Source organism: Rattus norvegicus, chromosome 4, assembly GCF_036323735.1.
Source record: "Rattus norvegicus strain BN/NHsdMcwi chromosome 4, GRCr8, whole genome shotgun sequence".
In the NCBI taxonomy this organism is placed as follows: Eukaryota; Metazoa; Chordata; class Mammalia; order Rodentia; family Muridae; genus Rattus; species Rattus norvegicus.
Window position 1 is genome coordinate 149,369,807 of NC_086022.1, and position 12,473 is coordinate 149,382,279.

At 46.3% G+C, this 12,473-nt stretch overlaps 2 protein-coding genes across 2 annotated transcripts; both read right to left on the minus strand.

The window, feature by feature from the left end:
- Positions 1-2,543: 2,543 nt before the first annotated feature.
- LOC134486833 (endogenous retrovirus group K member 10 Gag polyprotein-like) lies at positions 2,544-10,625 on the minus strand. Its single transcript, XM_063286974.1, has one exon. It carries the CDS (start codon positions 9,957-9,959, stop codon positions 8,958-8,960), a length of 1,002 nt encoding a protein of 333 aa, XP_063143044.1. The 5' UTR covers positions 9,960-10,625; the 3' UTR covers positions 2,544-8,957.
- On the minus strand, positions 2,544-11,914 carry LOC120102367 (endogenous retrovirus group K member 21 Env polyprotein-like). Its single transcript, XM_039108780.2, is given in 2 exon segments — positions 2,544-5,687; positions 10,624-11,914. A coding segment is annotated over 1 exon segment (2,070 nt). The 5' UTR covers position 5,687; positions 10,624-11,914; the 3' UTR covers positions 2,544-3,616.
- Between the last annotated feature and the right edge of the window lie 559 nt (positions 11,915-12,473).

Here is a 12,473-nt window from a genome sequence, read left to right on the forward strand (position 1 = left end):
AATGAGAACTAGACGCTGGCAGGATTGCTCTTGCTCCCATGGGAGGCACCGTCTAGCGGGAGCGTCCCAGGAGAGGGCAGTGATTTCCTAGGTGCACTGTGGGCCAGGAATCACCCCATAGTAGGTTCTCAGAATGGACTTTCCACAGGGTTCAGCATGACTACAGTCGGCTGCGTGGCTCTAGCACAAGTGCATTCAGTACAGTGTCTGGCTCTGACACCTATTGTGTCTCTCGGGAGCCACGTGGAGGAGTTGAACCCAGCAGGTGGTGGGTGCCTTGAGTTGGGGCCCAGGGAGGTTGAGGAAAGTGATTCCCAGGGAGTTGCAGACCTTGTGGAGGCGTAGGTCAACATGGATTTCCCGCGAGATCTAGTCACAGGAGAAAGAAGACCACCAGGAAAAGTGAACCTTCGCCAAGGAGAGGGTACAAAGTCTTCCAGAATGTCCACGGGACACTGCAGAGTCCATCGTTCGGGGTTGACACCGAAGAGAGTCGTGCTGGGGTCCTCTGGGGTCGCTGGCAGGACTGCAGCACCTTCCAGAGAAGCCTGAGCCCGAGGCTGCAGCAGGCTGGAGTTACACCCCTCTCAGCTAGGTGCTAGGGAACCATTTTTCCCAGATACCTGTGCGCATGAGCACAACCAAGAGCCCACATTTGAAAAAGAAAGGAGAGCCTTGCATCTCAGAGAAGGGCCCAGCTCCTTGCTTCTAGGCACCTAGGCACCGCACCCACCCAGGCCGATGGGTCCTCTTAAATGAAGGCAGTTGAGGGCTCCCTGGTGCCTTTAGGCCCCGGGTGGCCAAGTGTGTCCCTCTCGCATGGACTCACTTCAATTAGGCCTGTCCGAGCCCCAGTGCTGGAAATGTGGAGAGGCAGCTGCAGGCCCGGGTCTTGGGCAGCGCTTTTGTCTGTCTACCCTTGGAGGAAGAGCGATCCTCACCTCCTAGACCTGGCTAGCTCATATGTTTTTAGGTGAAGGGTCTACATACCAGGGCCAAGGAAGTTGCAGTGCATAGCGTGAACGGACTTTAAAGAGACCAAGGCAGAAAGGGCGGTGTTCTGGGTGTGTCAGGAGCCTCCAGGGAGCAGGATTGCCGAGTCTTCATGAGTCCAGTTTCTGACAAAAGCAGGACTAGGATGAACCTAGGCCCTGATGATATAGCAAGACTTGGCTCCAAGTGTGATGGCTCCTGCTCTCTGGCTGTGATTTAAAGGGACAGCTGCATTGGGCCCTCCGTCTCCCTTCTCTTGCCTAGCAAGAGCAAAAGACACTGTCTGAACCCCGGCCTGCCTCCCGTATCCAGGTGTGTCAGCGAAGGCCAACATTCTGTCGATTGTGCATGTATATCTGTGCGTTGTGATAGTTGGGGAGTGGTTGGTGGAAGGTATCAGATACCTATAGGGTCCTACCAGCACAAGACTCCCTTGATCTTTAGGTCTGTCCATAATCGAGCTGCTGTCAAACCATCAGCCCCATGTGAGATGCCAAGGCAGAAGGTAAACTGTCTAGCTTTGGAGAATGCCACCCTCTCCTCCCTGGTGCTATGGCCGGCTACTTCTATGAAACTCGTTTGCATGGCTCTTAAAGCAAAGACCGCTGGGAGCTGACACGAACGTGCACTCCTCTCCTCTCCCCTAGAACCACACACAGTCCTAGAGGCACAGACGTAATACACACATCCCCCTGTTCCTCTGCACTGTCTCCTTTGGGATGATGACGTTTGTGCAGAAGGTTGACTGCTGCCTCTAAGCTGTGTAGCCAGCTTTCTTCCTGAGAATGTCTCTGAGTGGAGTTCTGGTGTTTTGGACCGACAGGAATTTCCTGCTGCTCCTCTGTAGGCTGAAGCCTCATTCCTGGGTAGGACTCTGTCTCCTTTGTCACAGCCAGAGGTTTCACTTGCATTTCGACTCCCGGGCCTTTTCTCTTGCAGCTGGCCCGCTTTCCTTTCGAGCTTTTGGACAGATCCTGGCGCTGGCTTCAGAGAATTCTGGGTTGGATTGGAGGTGTCCAAAGGCAAGATTCAGGACGTGCAGGGAACGTCCCTTTTTCTCGGGACAGTGTCTCCCTGGGGGTGTACAGAAGGTATATCTGGCAACATAGAGCCCCGGAGAGGGAGCCAGGGGTCGCCCCAAAAAAGATGCCCCCCCTGTGTTTCTAGGCCACACTGGGACAGAGAACTAGACGCTGGCAGGATTGTTCTTGCTCCCATGGGAGGCACAGTCTAGCGGGAGCGTCCCAGGAGAGGGCAATGATTTCCTAGGTGCACTGTAGGCCAGGAATCACCCCATAGTAGGTTCTCAGCATGGACTTTCCACAGGGTTCAGCATGACTACAGTGGGCTCCGTGGCTCTAGCAAAAGTGCATTCAGCACAGTGTCTGGCATTGACACTTATAGTGTCTCCATGGAGCCTCGTGGAGGAGTTGAACCCACCAGAGCTGCGGTCGGCAATCTTGGAGGTTCCAAGGATCCGCGGAGGGACCCCTGTTTAGGACATGCGTGGAGTCGAGACGGGATGTCGAACACAGACACAGACACAGAGAGAGTGTCTTCAGCTGTTGCAACTTTACTGAGAGAGCATTAGACATTTATACACAATTTTCATTGTATAACAATCTTGGACCATGGCCAAGAACATTTGGTTTTTCTGTAAAAAGTTACAGCTTGTTATTTTTTTCAGACGAGCCGCAGTCAGCCAGCCTAGTCTAGTTTTCCGTTTGTCACGCCAAGGAGGAAGTTTCAGGGGACCGCAAGTCTACCATATCTTACGCCATCAGCTCTGTGCACCTAGTTCTATCGCTCTAGTTAACCCTTTGATCCCATCTTCGCTAGTCCTGTAGATGCACATCTAAGGCTTGGGGCAATAATATTGCATGTCTGATCCCTGTCTAAAGTATCTGATGATCTGTGACCTTTCCTCCCATTTCTCTTCTTCTGAGAGCACACACCAAGGAGGACGGGCTCTTGCCAATCTTTCTGACCAAGGCAGTGACAAATACCTGACCCTATATCCATCCTTAGTAACCCACCTATTAAAATTCAAATCATATTCTCCAGTATATGGTAATGGAGCATCCATTGGTCGATACACATATGGTCCCCTGTAAGTACCTGGTTGCCACCACCTGTTTCTATACTCTGTAAAATATTCATAGCCGACCCAAAGCTCAAGGAATCATTTCTCAACAGTTCTACCAACACCCTAATAGAAGAAGTATCACTATCCTTATAAGTATAATTCTTTGCTAAATCTTTGATTTCCTTATCTATAAGAGAAGACATAATCTGCAACCTTGGAGTCCCTGTCATCAGAGGCTCTGTCTGCTGTAAAGAGGAAGCAGGAAAGCTTGTGGTATTAGTAATCAAAAATAGATCAGGACCTTCTCTCCTATTATTAAAGGAAGTCTCTGTCTTGCCAAGATCATACTCAGAATCAAACAAAGAAAGAGTAAAGAAATAGGTGCCGACTACGATCTTTCCCATGACCCAGATGCCCATCAGCCCAGAGCCAAGTTTGCAGCAGGGGGCAAGTCCAGGTGCACATCTTCTTGGAGTCTGCCGCACGAAAGCAGGGGGCTTAACCACGTGTGGTGCGAACCCTCGAACCGGCTCCCACTCAGTCATCATGTCTGCCCCGGAGCTCGATTATCTCTGCTGCAGGCGCGGCAGCTCCTCCTTTTTTATTTTTTAAAAGCACTAAATTGAGATCTGCTTGAACCTGGGCAATGGAATCTGCAAAGCATCGGAATACAATTGGGAAGATCATTAGTACAACAACAAGTAGTAAAATCCCAACTCCAATAAAAATAAAATATTGTGTCCAATCGATTGGATTTAATGATTTAACTCTATCCGCAAAGGATCTTGCCAATCCAGAGAGGTCCACTGTATCTACATGTTGCTTACTCATTTCTGTGATTAAGGATGTCAATTCCTGAATATTATAAGAAATGTTATCATCATCCCATATGCCTAGCAAATGTGCTTTGGTCCTTTCCCATTTTTCTGTAGCATTATAAGGTAAAGGAGTCACACAAATAAAATCATAATTAGCGTGACAGCGTGTGGCCATCCTAGTCTTAATGTTTGTAACATCTCGTCCTAATTCTAATACTACCTCTTCTAGGGCATTTAATCTAGTTTCTAATTTCAAATCTATAATCTTCTGTTCTGATAATGCAAGGGTAACATTCTTATGGAGATCATTAACAAAAGTGGCAGTCTGCATTTCCTTAACCAAAGCAGTAGTAGAAACAGCAAAAGAAGTAACAATAGCTATCAAAGCGGTTATACCTAGAATTAAGGCTGCTACAAATCTTTTTGTCCTAATCAAACCCGTAGCATACCTAATAGTCTGGATGGCAGAATCATCAAACCATGGCTCATCTCCCAAGTCTACCGGTAACAAAACATAAGGAGGTCTCCTGACAATCAATATAACAGATCCCGATACAGTGGAATCAATGTAATTAGTCAGCTTGCATGATGTACACTTAATACTAAAAATAGATTCAACCTTATCTATGCTAATCAATTGTGGCAATCCTACTAATATTGCATAGGGATAGGTAACACAAGCAGAAACTGAAACAGCATCATAATCAGCAGCTCCTGGTTTCTTCAGCAAAAGTTTCTCACTAGAAGCAACCAGTCGGAACAGTTCTGGATGTTCTATCAGTGGTTTGTTCTGTCTATCAGGGAGGTCCGTGTGGAGTGGCTCCCAGAACCATGTCGGTTCTACCCACCCCGCATCATACCATCTTTTGATCGGTTTTCCAACTGGAGGCACGTAGTTCCCATAAAGTTTTGAGTTGGTGGAGAGATAATTGCTCTGATCTTTATCAGGTGAGGACATGGAGAAGTCCCAGAGAAGTCCAGCAGCGCCTAAGGGAGAGAATCTTACCCCATTGTCAGGGAAGGCACATGGAAGCCAGCGCGGGAAAGCATTCTCATCTCCCTCCCAAAGGGCGTTCTTTTTAAATGCTGCTCTGCAATGGGGGTAGCGCGGCGGAAGATTCTTTGCTGTGGTATAATGTTGTCTTTTTTCTTCTTTATCGCCCACGGTGGTCATCCACAATTCCCACATACGCCGCCCATTGCCCTTTCCATCTGGTTTGGTATTGTCCAAGGTGGGGGTATCTGTGTTAAACACCCCTTTTCCCACTTGAAAACAGCCCACTGGCACCGAAGGGGAGAAAGAGAAGCAAATGGGCAGAGAATCGGACTTTCCCTCAAAATCTACATAACCCGAGCTGTTCTTTAGAAGGTGAAAGTCAGGCGATCCCCCTATCACTAATGTTTGATTGGTTAAAACCTTGATGTGATCCGACACCTATCACCTTACAGGATGTAATATGGGTGGCTTTGGTAAGTAAGCCCAATAACTTTCCCCTAAAGCGGTGGGCGCACTCATGACTGCAAGCATAGCCACAAACAGCAAGGTTGCCGTTTCCGGGGCATGTGCAGCCTTCAATACTTCCTTTGCCTGAGCTGTCAGGGTTTTAAGCTGTGTCCACGTCGGCGTCTGGCGTGGTTTCATTTTCGGCTCCAGGCGAGTCGCCTTGATCTTTTTGGCCAGGTTCCACATTATCCGGCGGTTCGGCCTCTTTCGGGGTGGGGGACGGATGTCCGTTTCCTTTGGCTGGCCTGATGAGTCTGTCTGGGACTCAAATTGGTGATTCGGCATCCTGTGGGAAAACACAAGCATAGCCTCGTCCAGAGGCAATTAGCACATCTGGCCCCTTCCATTGGCCAGTTAATTGGTCTTTCCATCTGACCAGGGGTTTAGGAGCACTCTCCTTCTCCGCCCAATGTCTTTCGGCGGCTGTAAGCCCCTGGTTATCTGTATTTACATGATTCAAAACGAATAGGGAATGGCTAAGCAAATGATGGGGAGTTGTATACTTACCTGCTGACCTTAACTTTTGAATCTGTGCTTTAATATTCTGATGCATACGTTTCACAATGGCTTGCCCTTGTGGGTTGTATGGAATTCCTGTGACATGGGCTATGTTCCACTGTTGATAAAAATGCTCTAAGGTTTTTGCCACAAAGGCAGGCGCATTGTCAGTCTTTATTTTCTTCGGGATACCCATGTAAGAGAAACTCTGCACCAGGTGTTGTATTACACCTTTCACTGCCTCTCCCGTTCTGGCAGAGGCAAACACCATGTGTGAGTAGGTGTCCACTGTGACATGGACATAACTCAATTTTCCAAACTCTGATATGTGAGTCACATCCATTTGCCATAAAATGCGAGGTTTTAATCCTCGTGGATTAACTCCCATCTTTAATGCATGCCCCCAATCTGGACAATGAGGACAAGATTTAATTATTTCTTGTGCCTGTTCACGAGTAACTTGAAAATGATATCTAAGTGCAGCAGCATTCTGATGATGTAGATCATGACTCTTTTTAGCTGTCTCTACAGCCTGTATGATTTTTGTTAGTGAATCTGCTAAAGCATTTCCTTGGGCTATAGGACCTGGAAGCCCCGAGTGGCCCCTCACGTGCCCTATAAAATATTTATTCTGTCTCTGCTGAATAGATTCTTGTAACTGTTTTAATTTGAGATAAACCGTGGTTCTCGGCGACAGGACTGTCGTCTCTATTTCCGGAAACAAGTTAAATATATATTTGGAGTCTGTGTAAAGGTTGAAAGCCTGTTTCACTTCTGTAAAAGCTATTAAGACTGCTTCAATTTCAGCCTGTTGAGCTGAATATCCTGAATTCTTCTTAATAATGGGGTCCCTATTTTGTATACACACCACTGATCGTCCATTTGAGGACCCATCAGTGAATATATTGATTCCATCTTCTAATGGAGTTTTAGAATATCCTCTAGGGAAAATCACCTCATTTTCTAATACAAAAGTTAAAACTGGGTCCTGAGGTAAATGGAAAAATATTTTCTCTGTAAAGCCAATTAAGGATATGATCCATTCATCATTTTCTTGCAATAATTGTTCCAGTTGAGCTTTATTATATGGGATGACAATATTATGTACATCTCTTCCAAATAATTCCTTAGACCTGTGTCTTCCCTTGATAATCAATTGAGTGCATAGGGTATCATAAGAAACCAAAACTTTATGCGAAATATGAGGTAAATGAATCCATTCCAATATCCCATTCTGCCACAGGCAGGCTGTGGGGGTATAATTAGTTTTTAGAATGCACAAGGACCACTCTTCAGCAGGATCCAAGCGTTGGACCCTTGCTAGAGTCAATTTTTCATTTACTTTGTTTAATGCCTCACAGGCCTCAATAATCAATTGTCTGGTAGATATGGGGTTAGGATCTCCATTAAGTATCTCAAATAATGGTTTCAACTCTCCGGTAATTATTTTCAAATAGAGTCTGATCCAATTAATATTACCCAAAAGCTTTTGAAAATCATTCAACGTTCTTAGTCTATCATGTCTTATCTGTAATTTCTGATATGTTATATTATTACCTCTAATATTGGTACCTAAATACTTCAAATTATCATATTTCTGAATTTTCTCCTCAGAGACAATCAAGCCAAATTCCTCCAAAGCATTTACAAGGTCAATTAATTGTTGGTCCACTATGGCCCTCTGAGGGTGGGCTATCAATATATCATCCATATAATGAATTATATATGAATTTTTATATTTTTTCCTGACGGAAGAAATGGCCTGATCCACAAATTTTTGACATAATGTGGGACTATTTTTCATCCCCTGGGGGAGTACTTTCCACTGATATCGTTGATAGGGTCGTTGGTAATTTGAAGAAGGAACACTAAAGGCAAATCTCTTACAATCTTTAGGATGTAACTTTATATTAAAGAAACAATCTTGAGGATCTATAATTATTACCTCCCAGTTTTTGGGGACTGCCACCGGGGATGGCAATCCAGGCTGGAGGGCCCCCATGTCATGCATGGTGCTATTAATCGCCCTTAGGTCTTGTAGTAATCTCTATTTACCTGATTTCTTCTTTATAACAAACACCGGAGTGTTCCACGGGCTATTGGTTTCCTCTATGTGTCCTAGCCTCAATTGTTCCTGGACTAATTCCTGTAAAGCCTGTAATTTTTCTTCTTTCAGGGGCCATTGATTGAGCCATACAGGCTGGTCAGATCTCCACGATATTTGATCTGCGAACAGGTTGTCCTCAATGGCCCCCATCAAAAATCCTGTTCTGCTGTGACCAATTTTACATCCATGTCTTTTATAATGTCTCTTCCCCAGAGGGTAAATGGTAATGTAGGTATGACATAAGGCTGTATGCTACCTGTCTTGTTCTCATGTTCCCAAATCAGAGGCTCGCTGCTTCTGGCTACTCCTGAGGCCATGCCTAAGCCCTGTAGGGAATTCTCTGTTTGATGGACGGCCCAATGAGAAGGCCAGTCTTTTCCTGAAATGCATGTCTTATCTGCCCCTGTGTCAAGAAGGCCTACAAACTTTCTACCATTAAGATAAATAGTGAGCATTGGCCTGCTTTCCTTGATTTCTTTGACCCAATGTATGTGGTCAGTAGATCCAAACTCTCCCAGTCCTCTTTCTGACTGGAGCACTGGATTGGGCAGCTTTAAATATGGCAAGAGTAATATCTGGGCGATACGCTCTCCTTGGTGTATGATGACTGTATGTTTGGTTGTTTTAACCATAATTTTTATTTCCCCTTGATAATCTGCATCTATGACTCCTGGAAGGACCTCTAGGCCCTTCTTATAGTTGGAACTTCTTCCTATAAGGAGCCCTGTAATAACTCCCTCAGGTAGAGTTTCCCTTACTGCTGTAGGGACTAAAACCGTCCCTTCTTCCATAGAAATGATGACATCGACCTTGGACGAGAGATCTAAACCCGTGCTTCCGGGTGTAGCTCTCGGAAGGTCATGAATAGTGAATGGAATGGCCTCGGGGTTTAACTCGAGGTTTGACCTTTATTTTCCTCTCTTTGTATGGGGCTGAGAGGCTGCCCCTCATCTAGTTTTTTGTTTCTTCCTCCTTTTTATCTGTAATCAAATTTCCATCCTTGTCATACTTTGATCTACACTCACTTTTCCAATGCCTGCCCTTCTTGCAGCGCGGGCACAGGCCAGGAGGGGGGCGTTTGCCCTCCCCTTGACCTCTTTTGCAATCTTTCTTTAAATGTCCCACTTCTCCACATAAGTAACAAGTGGGGCCAGAGTTGCCCCTAGCATTGTTTCCTCCATATGTTTGCTTAACAAAGGCTGAGTACTTCTGTCCTCTCATGGCAGCAGCATAGGCCATCCCCTGTACCACTGCAGGGGAGGCATCTATGTAGGCTTTGACATAGTCCTGTATACTTCCCGTCTTTCTCACTGATCTTATAAGATCCTGGTATAGTGAATTAGCATTTTCCCATGCCAATTGCTTTAAGAGCATTTTAGCCCCTTCTCCTGGGGGCATCATTCTGTGGATAGCTTCCTCCAGTCTAGAGACAAAGGTCTCATAGGATTCCTCATTTCCTTGTTTTATTCCTGTCAAGACAGTCTTTTTTGACCCAGGAGGCGGGATTGCTCTCCAGGCCAAAACAGCGTTGGTAGTAACCTCTTTTAGGATAAACTTGGGTATTTTTACCTGAGAAGCAGGGGCAACAAATGCTCCTGTCCCCAGCATCATCTCTAAAGTTACCTTGGGCCCCCTTTTTCCTGAGGATTTTTGTACAGTTTCTTTGCTCTTGTCTTCATATTCTGTCCTCCAGAGGATATAATCCCCCGGGGAGAGAGTTGCTTTGGCAGTCTGGTGCCAGTCATGCGGAGTTAACCATTGGCTGGCCACCATGTCCACTATCTGTATAGTGTAGGGCGCCGAAGGCCCCATGGTTCGTACTGCAGCTTGTAATTCCTTTAATGTTTTTAGGGGTAATGGTTCCCATGTGGGGGAATCTTCATCATCACTGTCTCCTGTATAGACCACTGGGAAAACGAAGGAAGGGTCACCTTGCTCCCTAGCTTGAGCCATGGCCCCTGCGAAACCCACTGGAGGTAGTAGTTTTCTGCGAGGGGCTGGTATTGGGCGTGCTTTAGATCCCTTGGATCCCTTTTTCACTGTAAAGACCAGATCATCATCATGGTGATATCTAGCTGCCTCTTCTTCTAGATCATCCCAATCCCCTGGGGAGAGGTCATCGTCATCATCCAATCCCAAGAGGTTCGTCTTTGAGGGGTCTTTCTTAACAAGGGGTTTATTAGTTCCATAAGTCTTTTCCTTGACTTCCTTAACCTTAACTTCAGTAACATCATCATAAGGCAAATCATACACTGATTCCTCAACATCCTTCTCTGATTTGAGCCTCAGCTGATAACAAGACCAAATCCGACTGTTCTGTCAAGATTTCCCTCATCTGTAACCATATGGGATATGCCTGTTTAAGAATGGTTTCTTCTCCATGCTTAACGGTGTACCTTCTCATTTCTCTACCTACTTTCTTCCAATCTTCTAGATTTAAACCTCCTTCTTCTGGGAACCAGGGGGAAACCTTCATGAGGAATTGATAAAATTCTACAGCAGTACTTTCCTTGACTTTGAGGCCTCTTCCTGCTAAGAGCCTCTGTAATACTGAGACAAACATTTTTTGTCCTTTTGAGCCCGTTCCTCCCATAATGAGTGACTCACCCTCACCTACCTCTTCTCCGTAGGCGGGACTGCAGTTCCCTTCGGTGAATCCGTTCCGCTCCTGTAGTGATTGCAGATCTAAAGCAAGAGGATATAAGACAAACAGGAAAAGCACAAGAATACAACAGCATGCACGTGTCGGGGGTCCCTGTTCGGGCGCCAGCTTCCGCGGTCGGCAATCTTGGAGGTTCCAAGGATCCGCGGAGGGACCCCTGTTGAGGACACGCGTGGAGCGGAGACGGGATGTCAAACACAGACACAGACACAGAGAGAGTGTCTTCAGCTGTTGCAACTTTACTGAGAGAGCATCAGACATTTATACACTATTTTCATTGTATAACAATCTTGGACCATGGCCAAGAACATTTGGTTTTTCTGTAAAAAGGTACAGCTTGTTATTTTTTACAGACGAGCCGCAGTCAGCCAGCCTAGTCTAGTTTTCCGTTTGTCACGCCAAGGAGGAAGTTTCAGGGGACCGCAAGTCTACCATATCTTACGCCATCAGCTCTGTGCACCTAGTTCTATCACTCTAGTTAACCCTTTGATCCCATCTTCGCTAGTCCTGTAGATGCACATCTAAGGCTTGGGGCAATAATATTGCATGTCTGATCCCTGTCTAAAAGTATCTGATGATCTGTGACCTTACCTCCCATTTCTCTTCTTCTGAGAGCACACACCAAGGAGGACGGGCTCTTGCCAATCTTTCTGACCAAGGCAGTGACAAATACCTGACCCTATATCCATTCTTAGTAACCCACCTATCAAAATTCAAATCATATTCTCCAGTATATAGTAATGGAGCATCCGTTGGTCGATACACATATGATCCCCTGTAAGTACCTGGTTGCCACCACCTGTTTCTATACTCTGTAAAATATTCATAGCCGACCCAAAGCTCAAGGAATCATTTCTCAACAGTTCTACCAACACCCTAATAGAAGAAGTATCACTATCCTTATAAGTATAATTCTTTGCTAAATCTTTGATTTCTTTATCTATAAGAGAAGACATAATCTGCAACCTTGGAGTCCCTGTCATCAGAGGCTCTGTCTGCTGTAAAGGGGAAGCAGGAAAGCTTGTGGTATTAGTAATCAAAAATAGATCAGGACCTTCTATCCTATTATTAAAGGAAGTCTCTGTCTTGCTAAGATCATACTCAGAATCAAACAAAGAAAGAGTAAAGAAATAGGTGCTGACAACGATCTTTCCCATGACCCAGATGCCCATCAGCCCAGAGCCAAGTTTGCAGCAGGGGGCAAGTCCAGGTGCACATCTTCTTGGAGTCTGCCCCACGAAAGCAGGGGGCTTAACCAGGTGTGATGCGAACCCTCGAACTGGCTCCCACTCAGGCGACATGTCTGCCCTGGAGCTCGATTATCTCTGCTGCAGGCCCAGCACACCAGGGGGTGTGTGCCTTGAGTTGGGGACCAGGGAGGTTGAAGAAAGTGATTCCCAGGGAGTTGCAGACCTTGTGGAGGCCTAGGTCAACATGGATTTCCCGCGAGAACTAGTCACAGGAGAAAGAAGACCACCAGGAACAGTATATCTTCGCCAAGAAGAGGGTACAAAGTCTTCCAGAATGTCCACGGGACACTGCAGAGTCCATCGTTCGGGGTTGACACCGAAGAGGGTCATGCTGGGGTCCTCTGGGGTCGCTGGCAGGACTGCAGCACCTTCCAGAGAAGTCTGAGCCAGAGGCTGCAGCAGGCTGGAGTTACACCCCTCTCAACTCGGTGCTAGGGACCCACTTTTCCCAAATGCCTGTGCCCATGTGCACGACCAAGAGCCCATTTTGAAAAAGAAAGGAGAGCCTTGCAGCTCAGCCAGGGGCCCAGCTCCTTGCATCTAGGCACCACACGC

Bases quoted from the DNA above. Each gene is read 5' to 3' on its own strand.
- LOC134486833 (XM_063286974.1), bottom strand. From the start codon at position 9,959: ATGGCTCAAGCTAGGGAGCAAGGTGACCCTTCCTTCGTTTTCCCAGTG.